The following is a 13,194-nucleotide window of genomic DNA, read 5'->3' as shown; positions in this document are numbered from 1 at the left end:
TTGACCATGACTTGCTCCACATAAACTTATCACACTATGGTATAAGAGGGCACTCCCTCAACTACCTAAAGTCATACCTCAGCAACAGAAGCCAATATGTGTACACAAATGGAGCAAACTCTTCCACACAGCCAATTACAGTTGGAGTCCCACAGGGAAGTGTCCTTGGCCCTTTTCTCTTTCTCATTTACATAAACGACCTACCAAATGCATGGCAACTACTCAAACCCACACTATTTGCAGATGACACTACATATGTCTTCTCTCACCCAAGCCCAGTCATTCTAGCCAATACTGTAAATACCAAATTGCAGAAAATATCTACCTGGATAATGATTAAGAAACTCTCAATATTGACAAAACCTACTTCATACAGTTTGGAAACAGAACTACAGATGTCCCTCTTAACATAATGATAAATGGATCATCTATCACAAAGCTCACAGAGGGAAAATTCTTAGGAATCCACCTTGATAATAGACTCAAATTTCAAACACATGTACAACAAATTTCCAAGAAAATATCCAAGATTGTATCGAAGATACGGTACTATGTTCCACAGTCAGCCCTCCTGGCCCTATATCACTCACTCATTTACCCCTATCTCACCTATGGAATTTGTGCATGGGGCTCAAGAACAATAAACCATCTCAGACCATTAATTACGCAACGAAAGGCTGCAGTCAGAATGATAACAAATTCCCACTACAGGCAGCATACTCCACCAATATTCAAAACTTTAAACTTACTCACCGTACAAAACATCCATACTTATTATTGTACTTACTACATACATAGAACACTTAACTCGGATAAAACCTCCCCTCAAACTTCTTACCAAAATCAACAGAACACATGACCATAACACAAAGCCCAAAAATCTGGAATTGATTACCTGTGAATATAAAAGAAATACTGTCTGTTTATCAATTTAATTAAGACTCTTCTTAAAAACCACTTACTCACCCACAACTAAATAAATACTGATTAACTGTATCTCAAACTAAGTTTTTTTGTAATTACATTACTTAATAGAATACTCCATTCTCCTGAATGCACAGTAACTCATCAAATGACCACATGACCTCTTTCTGTACTACAAATCATTGATTTTATTCGATTTGACCGGATTATATTATAAATTGTGCTACAAATTTGTACAACTGTAAAGCTTCTTATTTGAAATACTCATTTGTACTTCATGTTGTAATTTGTTTACTGTAATTTTCACCACTGAATATATCACTGCTAAATTAATCTTAAATTAATTTTAAGCCTGCCCATAATGCTCTGCATACAAGGGAATTTTGACATGTACACTCAACCACTGCTTTTCTTTTGTACAACTATGTATCATGTCCAAATAATAAATAAATAAATAAATATTGCATTAGAAGTGGACAAGATTCAAATACTCTGTTTATCCACGCGAGAGATTTTAACCATCCAATTGATTTTCAAAATGCTGAGAAAGTTGTATCAAGCATGTAGATGGCCAACAGAAATATAATATTAATATAATAATAATAATAATAATAATAATAATAATAATAATAATAATAATAATAATGAGTGGAGGTACCATTCCAAATGTTATGGTATTATTGTACATGATTGTGTTACTTTGCCTCCCATGCTAACATTTTCAACAGTTACACTGCCCAAAATGATTTCATTTCACGTTTAAAAACATGTGTTTCTAACAAATTTTACGATGATTAATGCAAATCTGAACATAGTTTTGCTCTAACACGTACAGTGTAGAACTCCACAGGGATGGTCTCAAGCTATTTCATTCTCCTGTACATTCTGGGCTCAAGAGCGATATTATATCAATATATACTAGAGGAAACCTGACGATCAGTTTCATGATCGGCTGCTGCTGGACACTGGTGAAGGAAACCAATAGCTTGAGTATACCTGGAAAGAGTTTCGGGGGTCATCGCCTTTGTGGCCCGGTCTGTGACCAGTGTTGAGAAATGGTTTACCAGCTAAGTTTGTTTAAATATAGGGAATACTTAACTGATAAAAGACAGCAAATCGTCTACACAGCCGCCCCTGCAGACGAGGTCTTGAGTAGCTGTCTTTATCACTTCTCAACGGCTGAAAATGAATATTAGGTTAATCATAAATTACCCCTAGAGGGTGTTATGTCAGCATATTTCATTCACAGATTGCTGACAAACTTACGTGTGTGGACTCAAAAGTCCACACCTCACTGCCGACTATAGGTTGATTACAAACTCCTTGCTACTTAAGAACTGCGCAGTCCACCGTTCTACAAGAAATTTATAACCCACCTTGCTCTTGTAGTGTGAGCTATGGTGTTCTTCACACCTTCGACAGGTATCGGTGACTTGATAGAAGCTGAAGTGTCCTTGGATGTCCACGTCTTCCATAGTCTAGGAATACGCACACTGGCACACTATGTTCCACAAGATTTGTCTTTATTGTTCACAATCTTATCACTGAAGAAGCTGATCACACTTCTCTGTAAGTGTTTATTGTGTTTTGCGAGACACTTTGTTTACACTAATGCACAGATCAGTGTTCTTTGTTGGTTATCCTGGCATCAGTGTGACTCTCAGTAGAGTCAAAAGTAATCTGAAGATGCCACAGCCCCCTACACCGTCACTGCCCCTAGCACATAAAGGAAAAGCTGACCTAGTACTTTTGCTTCCTTGCCACTTCCTCCATGAAGCAAAGCAGAATGCTTGATTCTTGCTGTCTTAAGCATAGACAACAATGTACACTGTCTTTACCATGGTAATAAAGTGGGAGCAGGATTTTCCTTAATTGTCCTGCTAAGGTAAGAGATGTACTGTCTTTTATTAAGCTACACTTTGCAACACTGGACTGCAAGGAGCGTCGGTCGCTTGACCACGTCGTATACTCGTACTGCATCTGGGATCAATTACTTGCTGTAGCAGTAAACAAGATGCTTGCCCCTTCTGAGAGGGCTGGGCCCCTCAGGGCTGAAAGGGGCTGAAGGGGGCTGATACCTCCCTCCTGGAGAAAATTTCTCCACAACCAGGACTCATTAAAATGTACGTGTCTATATATTTTTGGAACGCACAGGAGAAGTGTATGCAACTTTGCTAGTGGGATCACCGCCCAGTAGGTGGAGTCGAACCACTCTGACGTAAGTCAGGTACAGGTATGAAACTTGCTCCCCGGACCCCCGAGGCTCAACTACTGAGCACATAGAAAAAAAATTGACAACTAGGAAAAGAGACAGGAAGTCTGGCATAACATTTACGGAGACGTCAGACTTACCTGTTTATTGATCATATATCGTCCTTAACTGTCTGTCAGATTTAAAAACATTTTTCAATGGAGGCTCGACATTCTGGTTTAGAAGAGTGGAACTGGGAACATTGCTAGTTATATCCTATTCCCTTATTTTTCTTTGATACATAAGTGCAAATAATATGATTTTCTGTAGCTATGTACAGAAATAGTACATTACAATTGTCTCCAGTTTTCACAGAACATCTACTGTATGTGGTGAAGTCAGCATTTAAAATCATTTATTTAGTTAGTGAATTGAATTGTGTTAATGATAGCATTCATCTACGTATTTTTTAGAACCTTTTTTTTTTTGCAAACGTTTTATTTGTATTCAAAATGAAAATTATTCTAATAATATATCGTTATGAGAGAAAAATCAGCTGTTTTTGGTTCATTCAAGTAAGGAAGACCAGTTAAGTTTTGGTTTCAGTATTCTTCATTAGCTCTCAGAAGTTCACTTATGTTGATCAAGTAGCTGTCTCTGTGTATCCAATATACATAACCTAATCTGCTCGTAAGAACTGTGAATCTCACTTTCAATACGCCTTAAGAAATAAACTTGAAATGACGCTTTTATCATTATAGAAGAGTGATAAGAAAAGGCGTCCACGTATGTAAGCGAATGACTTTATTTTCTCTTTACAATAAAAGTAGGCTTATTTCTAACATTTCTGTAGAAAAATGGGAAATTTTTATGTATATCTAAACTAAATGTTAGTTTAGAGTTCGAGGTATTGGGAAGATGGAGGGAATATTTTGAGGAATTGTTAAATGTTGATGAAGATAGGGAAGCTGTGATTTCATGTATAGGGCAAGGAGGAACATCTTGTAGGAGTGAGGAAGAGTCAGTTGTGAGTGTGGGGGAAGTTCGTAAAGCAGTAGGTAAAATGAGAGGGGGTAAGGCAGCTGGGATTGCTGGGATAAAGATAGAAATGTTAAAAGCAGGTGGGGATATAGTTTTGAGCGGTTGGTGCTATTATTTAATAAATGTATGGAAGAGGGTAAGGTGCCTAGGGATTGGCAGAGAGCATGCATAGTTCCTTTGTATAAAGGCAAAGGGGACAAAAGAGAGTGCAAAAATTATAGGGGGATAAGTCTGTTGAGTATACCTGGTAAAGTGTATGGTAGAGTTATTATTGAAAGAATTAAGAGTAAGACGGAGAATAGGATAGCAGATGAACAATGAGGCTTTAGGAAAGGTAGGGGGTGTGTGGATCAGGTGTTTACAGTGAAACATATAAGTGAACAGTATTTAGATAAGGCTAAAAAGGTTTTTGTGGCATTTATGGATTTGGAAAAGGCGTATGACAGGGTAGATAGGGGGGCAATGTGGCAGATGTTGCAGGTGTATGGTATATGGTGTATGGTTATGGTATGGCAGTGACGAGTTTTTACGAGGATTGTGAGGCTCAAGTTAGAGTATGTAGGAAAGAGAGAGATTATTTCCCAGTAAAAGTAGGCCTTAGACAAGGATGTGTGATGTCACCGTGGTTGTTTAATATATTTATAGATGGGGTTATAAGGGAAGTAAATGCGAGGGTCTTGTGAAGAGGCGTGGAGTTAAAAGATAAAGAATCACACATAAAGTAGGAGTTGTCACAGTTGCTCTTTGCTGATGACACTGTGCTCTTGGGAGATTCTGAAGAGAAGTTGCAGAGGTTGGTGGATGAATTTGGTAGGGTATGTAAAAGAAGAAAATTAAAAGTGAATACAGGAAAGAGTAAGGTTATGAGGATAAAAAGATTAGGTGATGAAAGATTGGATATCAGATTGGAGGGAGAGAGTATGGAGGAGGTGAATGTATTCAGATATTTGGGAGTGGACGTGTCAGCAGATGGGTCTGTGAAAGACGAGGTGAATCATAGAATTGATGAGGGGAAAAGGGTGAGCGGTGCACTTAGGAGTCTGTGGAGACAAAGAACTTTGTCCTTGGAGGCAAAGAGGGAAATGTATGAGAGTATAGTTTTACCAATGCTCTTATATGGGTGTGAAGCATGGGTGATGAATGTTGCAGCGAGGAGAAGGCTGGAGGCAGTGGAGATGTCATGTCTGAGGGCAATGTGTGGTGTGAATATAATGCAGAGAATTCGTAGTTTGGAAGTTACGAGGAGGTGCGGGATTGCCAAAACTGTTGTCCAGAGGGCTGAGGAAGGGTTGTTGAGGTGGTTCGGACATGTAGAGAGAATGGAGCGAAACAGAATGACTTCAAGAGTGTATCAGTTTGTAGTGGAAGGAAGGTGGGTTAGGGGTCGGCCTAGGAAGGGTTGGAGGGAGGGGGTAAAGAAGGTTTTTGTGTGCGAGGGGCTTGGACTTCCAGCAGGCATGCGTGAGCGTGTTTGACAGGAGTGAATGGAGACAAATGGTTTTTTAATACTTGACGTGCTGTTGGAGTGTGAGCAAAGTAACATTTATGAAGGGATTCAGGGAAACCGGCAGGCCGGACTTGAGTCCTGGAGATGGGAAGTACAGTGCCTGCACTCTGAAGGAGGGGTGTTAATGTTGCAGTTTAAAAACTGTAGTGTAAAGCACCCTTCTGGCAAGACAGTGATGGAGTGAATGATGGTGAAAGTTTTTCTTTTTCAGGCCACCCTGCCTTGGCGGGAATCGGCCAGTGTGCTAATAAAAAAAATAAATCTAAACTAAATTATTTTGTTTCTGGTCTAGTTTTTCAATTTACAATTAAAGTCTCCTGAATTCATTGGGTGTGAACGCAAAAATTAGGATCCAAAATATATATTTATCTAAAATGCTAAAAGGCCGAGGAATGACCCTTTTACAACTTAACTGCAGCTCGTCACTTGACCTGACTGCAGCTCGTTAACTTATGACCCCTTGCTTATATATACATAAGTTTCTACCCTATGGATAGCATGAGTGAACAAAACCCCAGGATCAAAAAGTTTTCTTGTGATTACTTATGCGTTTTTATCCTCAACTTGTATGGTTTCGACCTATTGTCGAAGTAATGCGGGAAAATATTTATGAACTGCTAACCGTTTCTTTATAGTTATGTACTCTGACAGTTATGTTGTCCTGGCTGTTGCGTCCTGTTCTAGGGAAGTCTGTGTTAGTGGTGTAGCTGATGACCTCGGCAACTGTTATATTTTACTCTAAAATTTACGTGAGCCGTCTGTCACGATCACTCTTCTCTTATGGAGCTAATAGTATTTTCTTCTCTGGTGGAATCCTGGATGAAGAGTGAAAAATAGTCTAAGGTGACGAAGATACTGTCGCATTCCTCCTCCAGATATTCAGGGTAGCATGTCCTATAATATCTTAGAAAAAAAATCAAATACTTTTTTGGTTTTCTTGTCGTCGTTGCAGATGTGAATAAATTCGTTGTTGCTGGTAAGATAGTGGTACTTGGAGTTTTTGGTCTAGATTCAGAAGATTGACTTTAATAAACCAAAGGTTGTTGTTTGGTTCTTCGAGTGTGACCTGAATCAATTGTAAATCATGTTAAGGCAGCTTTTGAATTTAATTGTCAATCATGATTTAAGCGTCTAAACGTGTTATGAGAACACCATCTACTTATCCTGGCCTGGTAATAAATTAAGGCAGAGATTCTCAACTTTTCCTCCATGATTAACCCCCTCGGCTTGATGTATTTTTCCATTTACCTCCTTCCACACAAAAAAAATGTCGCTAGCATAAAGGGACAGAAGGGTATTCGAGTATAGGTCTTATTATCATTTTATACAGATGTTTTTTGACATGTTGAGGGGCTTGATTGAATCGAAAGAGTCTGCTAAGACCGGCTTTGGCTGTGTTGATCTTTTTAGTTACATGAGATGTTGAGTGGAGCAGCCTGTCTATTTCATATCCCAAGATCTTGTTAGGGTTTCTAATGGCTACAGGTGTACCTCTGATGGAGATACCCCCTTTATCTTCGATGGTTGATGCAAAACATCCTATCGTGCTAACAAGGACCTTGTCAGGATTAGTCGTAATTCTCCATTTCTTCTCCCAATTAGATGTTCGACGAAGTTCAATATTCATTTTTTCTATGACTCTTTCATACTTGTATTTTCCTGTTACTGGAGTTGATGAGACGACATGAATAACATCATCTGCAAACTGTGTCACAATTGTGTCATTAAACTCTGGTTGAGGAAGGTCATTCACATAAATGTTAAACAGAAGTGGACTAAGACAAGAACCTTGTGGGACACCAGCGGTCGGTATAAAAGGTTCTGTCGACTTGCCATGAAAGGTGGGAATGATTTTTCTTTGAGTTAAGAAATTATAAATTACTCTGAGAAAAGTCCAGTTATGGTCTGGTAGGTCAATGAGTTTGTATATAAGGCCATCATGCCATAAGCTATCAAAAGCTTTATGAACATCTCTGGTGGCAATTAAGGCAAGATTGCCCTGCTGTTTTAGACTTGCTACAGTGTCAAAAATAACATTTATTGCATGATTGGTACCTCTATGTGTTCTAAAGCCGAATTGTTTTTCAGTAAACAAGTGATTAAACTCCATATAGTAATTCAATCCGTTTGGAAATGACTTTCTCAAGAACTTTTCCAGTGACTTCAAGTAAAGATATAGGTCTATAGTTCCCAGGTTGGTGGATGTCTTTATTGGGCTTAGCAAGAAAGATCATTCTAGCAGTCTTAAAAACAACTGGAAAATGTCCTGAGGCCAAGATGGCATTAAAGATATTTACCAAGGACTGTTTGCAATTTCTAGGTAGGTACTTTATTTGTTTCATTGTTATTCCAGAGAGGCCAGGGGCTCTATTTCTCATTCTTCCAATAACCTGACTTATCTCTAGTAATGTAATAGGTCTAGTAAGCGGGTGGGTATCTTCAAGAGTTGAAGTATCGATGGTAGGTAGTGGTTGTAAATCATCCAAGTTCTCATCTCTCCATTCATTTACTAACTGATAATGATTATTATTAAATTGACGACTGTTATTGTGAGAGAGAATTTTCTCCCATACATCACCCATCAAATTAGCCTGGTCCTGTGGATCGTCAAGTTTAATTTCAACATCTTCATCATCCTCATCAGTGAAGGTATGAACTAGGTAGTTCGGAACCTTGTGCTTTCCCCCTAAAGGTTGTCGGATCTTACTCCAAAATTTTGCTTGTTCACGTTTATATTGATTAGCTTGAAGAACTAGAAATTTCCACATGTCTCGTTTGTGTTGACTAATCTAAAGGGACAGAAAAACAAGAAAGTCAGAAAAAAATAAATTATTCAGGTATTGTACAAAAATAGCACACAAATACTTACCCCTTGCCATGTAATTTTTTACCCCTAGGGGTAAATTTACCCTTGGTTGAGACTCACTGAATTAAGGGATGATGAAGGAATAACTCTGCTGCTAGGGACTCTATGTAAAGGTTACCAAGCACACCACCAACTGGTGACCTTATGGCCATACCGTATTTTTGTCTGTAGGTGTTTATGAAGAAAAATAACTGAAATTTGTGCTATGTTCAGTGATATCTTAGAAAGCTTGGCAAAGTAGAGGATGTTCCGTGTCTTATAATTTTTTCATAGTGAATCAATAGCTTGATCTGTAGGCACCTTAGTGAACAGGCAAGTTTCTATGAGGCTGGTTAATTTCTTATTCTATATTTTTATTTCTGATACTATTTAGTAAGTTACTTAAGTGTCAGATGTTTGCATTACTAATGGTGCCTAGTAATTTGGAATTGTAGTTGACGATTATGTGTACCAAATAGTGGGAACTACTGCCAATGCTAGATGTTTTGGGTCTCATTGGAATGCTGGGCTTGCAGGTTTCAGATGAGTCTACATGATAGCTGGTCTGAGACTGGGAGACAGAAGATGGCAAGGCTTTCTATCCTACTCAGATTGTTTCAGGATATGGCCTGTGTCAGTGTGGTGTTTTCCAATTCAATGGTTGTGATTTGGTAGTATGTGTTGTCATCATCGAGGAGTTCTCCATCATCTGGCTGTAAGTGGTTGTCAGTTGTGGTGATGTTAAGGTTCATGGCCTTGGAAATGTTCTTAAGTGCCACAGTGTAATAGTGTGTCCTTTCTTAAATATGTTATTACTCTCTGTAGAGAGTAAATGAGCAGTGTTTCATCCTGAACCTTGTGATTATTTACAGTAGGAATAACGTTATTATTTTTTATATACATGAAAACATTTTACTTTCATAGTTAATTATTTTTATGTTCCAGATTTTATTATAAGTTCTTATACTTTATTTAATATTTCTCCAAACAATTTTGTGTTAGATTTATTCTTGTAAAAGTAGCATGGTAATGACAGATTACATGTTTGAGATAAGAAGATAATCATTTGTACCTTTCCAATTGCTCTTGCTTTTGTTAATATAAGACTGACAATTATATAAGACGGACTTTATCTAGACCACTGCACAAACTTTCCAATGCATATATATATATATATATATATATATATATATATATATATATATATATAAATATATAAATATAAATATATATATATATATATATATATAAATATATAAATATATATAAATTATATATATATATATATATATATATATATATTATTACACAACACGTGATATCACAGTATGCAAAACAACCACTGTGAAAAAAGTAGTTCCTTGATAACTAACACAGAAATTTGATCAAACAATAAATGAACCTAAATAGATGAATAAAACATTTAAACATTTTGGAGTGAGAGAGACATTTACAGGCGAACCAAGATAGAAGATGGTCACCTATGGGTCAATATATCCATTTTAAGAGGGAAATCAAATAAAGAATAGGGAATCACAAGCCAACCCAAAGTTTTTTTTTTAGAATGCTGGAACAAGATCGGGGAATAGATAGGAACCTAAATGTAACTCAGGTCAACTCAGTCAGGGAAAAAGAAATGTGTTCCATGTTTAATGCTTATTTCTGTTTTGTTTTTACACAACAAGATGCACAATAAGGAGCCAATAATTTTATAGGTCAGGACTAATATTAATTACAGAAGATGAAAGTCACAAATTATATGGTTCTCAAATAGATTAAAACTAAACAAGCCAGCTGGCTCTGAAGGATACTTTATATTTATTTACCTCAGCTCATTTACAGGCTAAGAGCTGTTATCCTACCTCAGCTCATTTACAGGCTAAGAGCTGTTATCCTACCTCAGCTCATTTACAGGCTAAGAGCTGTTATCCTACCTCTGCTCATTTACAGGCTATGAACTGTTATCCTACCTCAGCTCATTTACAGGCTAAGAGCTGTTATCCTACCTCAGCTCATTTACAGGCTAAGAGCTGTTATCCTACCTCAGCTCATTTACAGGCTAAGAGCTGTTATCCTACCTCAGCTCATTTACAGGCTAAGAGCTGTTATCCTACCTCAGTTCATTTACAGGCTAAGAGCTGTTATCCTACCTCAGTTCATTTACAGGCTAAGAGCTGTTATCCTACCTCAGTTCATTTACAGGCTAAGAGCTGTTATCCTACCTCAGTTCATTTACAGGCTATGAGCTGTTGTCCTACCTCAACTTATTTCAAAGACCAGTCCTATACATGTATAAGGTATACTGACACTGCCACCCCAGGAATGCGACCCTCAACTTTCAACTAACATCCCAGGTACTTACTGCAAGTGTAAGGAAACATGACCAACGTTTCTACCCGCTTCCATTCGAGCCACGGATATCGTAATAAACAAGTGGAAAACGGCAAATGTGATAACTATTTACAAATCGGGAGATAGGTCATTTGCTTCACATTATAGAACAATAAGCCTAACATCATTTGTAGGAAAGCTGATGGAATCAATAACTGCGGAAGAAATTCGAAGACCCATGAAAAATACATAATCATTAAATTTCAGCATGCTTTTAGGAAGAGAATTAATGCCTTAGGACTTTACTAATCTTGTTTTAATAAGGTATATGAAACGGTAGACCAAGGTAAAGAATACAATATCAAGTACGAACATTTCAATAATACCTTTGGTAGAGTACCACAAAGATGAATGTTGAAGAAAGTAGCAGCACACGGAATAACAGCAAAAGCTATCTCCTGGATGGAGGCAAAGGTGAACGATAGATATCAGAGTTTGCATAAATAGGGAGGAATCACAATGAGAGCCCCTTAACAGTGGTGTTCAGGTGTCAGTACTGGGTCCTTTAACCTTCACAATATAAATAAACAACATAGATGAAGGAACAAAATTGCCGATAACACTAAATTAGGAAATCATATTAATTCTGAGTAAGGACACAAGAGAGCTACTGAATGACCTAGAAAGGTTGATGTTGCAGTATAGAAAAGGGAGATGCAGTTTAATGTGGACAAATGCAAGGTTTTATTTCCAGAAAAACAAAATAAGTACTGTACCTATAAACTGAGCAGACCTCATCCACAGATTTAGGGTTTCTGGTAAGCAGTAATTTACAGCCAGGACAATAGTGCGTAAATGTACGCTGTAAAACTAATGGAATTCTTAGCTTCACATGAAGACGTATAAATAATAGAAATCCTCTGGTTACTTCAACTTTATTCATCATTGGTGAGGCCTTGTTTAGATTATGATGTCAGTTCTGGTCCTCATATCACACAATGGACATAAATGTGCTGGAAAACATTCATATAAAGACAAAGTTTATTCCTTGTATCAGAAATTTGTCTTATGAAGATAAGCTGAAAGCACTGAATTTGCGCACTCTGAAAAGAGGTAGAATTAGGGAGGATATGAGTCATGTGTACAAATGAAAAACTGCAAATAATAAGAAGAATATAAACAACGAGCTGAAAATATCCAATCAAAGCAGAACTCTTATCCATCGAATAGCTGGAGAAATTTAAATTTAGAAAGGATATAGAAGGGTATTGGTTAAGAAACAGAATTGTAGATGTATACAACAAACTTCCAAGTACAATAATGGGTATGGATGGGTGTGAGATGGACCTGCCTAGCATGGACCAGTAGACTTACCAGTGTTCTTGTGAACATGTGATATAAAGTGAAGGTTTGTATATTTCAATCTCCCTCAGGGTGACTCAGGAGGACCACTTGTAGGCCGCCACACTGCTGGGTATTACGTCTTGGCCGGGATTGTATCTCGAGGATATGGTTGCGGCCACAAAGACTACCCTGGACTGTATGTTAACCTCCGCTACCCTCATTATCTAGCCTGGATCAAGAAGCTTGCCTTCTAGCACAAGAATTTATTTTTAATAAATATTGGAAGTGGACACATTGTGAAGCACGATCATTAGCTCGTATCTGGTGGTCGACACACTGTGACGTAGGATCATTAACTGTTACCTGGTGCTCGACACACTGTCGATCATTAGCTCGTATCTGGTGGTCGACACACTGTGACGTAGGATCATTAACTGTTACCTGGTGCTCGACACTCTCTGACGTAGGATCATTAACTGTTACCTGGTGCTCGACACTGACGTAGGATCATTAACTGTTACCTGGTGCTCGACACACTGACGTAGGATCATTAACTGTTACCTGGTGCTCGACACACTGTGACGTAGGATCATTAACTGTTACCTGGTGCTCGACACTCTCTGACGTAGGATCATTAACTGTTACCTGGTGCTCGACACTGTGACGTAGGATCATTAACTGTTACCTGGAGCTCGACACACTGTGACGTAGGATCATTAACTGTTACCTGGAGCTCGACACACTGTGACGTAGGATCATTAACTGTTACCTGGTGCTCGACACACTGTGACGTAGGATCATTAACTGTTACCTGGTGCTCGACACTCTCTGACGTAGGATCATTAACTGTTACCTGGTGCTCGACACTGTGACGTAGGATCATTAACTGTTACCTGGTGCTCGACACACTGTGTCGTAGGATCATTAACTGTTATCTGGAGCTCGACACACTGTGACATAGGATCATTAACTGTTACCTGGTGCTAGACACACTGTGACGTAGGATCATTA

The 13,194-nt window shown here is 38.2% G+C and overlaps 1 protein-coding gene across 1 annotated transcript in view; it reads left to right on the top strand.

Moving 5' to 3' along the window:
• The window catches only part of LOC128691084 (venom protease-like), an 88,618-nt gene extending 76,068 nt beyond the window's left edge, over positions 1-12,550 (top strand). Inside the window, exon 9 of the mRNA XM_053779878.2 lies at positions 12,273-12,550. Within this exon, the coding sequence (XP_053635853.2) occupies positions 12,273-12,437 (165 nt within the window). The 3' untranslated portion in view covers positions 12,438-12,550. The remainder of the gene's footprint in view (positions 1-12,272) is intronic.
• The last annotated feature ends 644 nt before the right edge of the window (positions 12,551-13,194 follow it).

This window comes from Cherax quadricarinatus, chromosome 27, assembly GCF_038502225.1.
Source record: "Cherax quadricarinatus isolate ZL_2023a chromosome 27, ASM3850222v1, whole genome shotgun sequence".
Classification (NCBI taxonomy): Eukaryota; Metazoa; Arthropoda; class Malacostraca; order Decapoda; family Parastacidae; genus Cherax; species Cherax quadricarinatus.
This window is presented reverse-complemented; position numbering and strand designations above follow the sequence as displayed.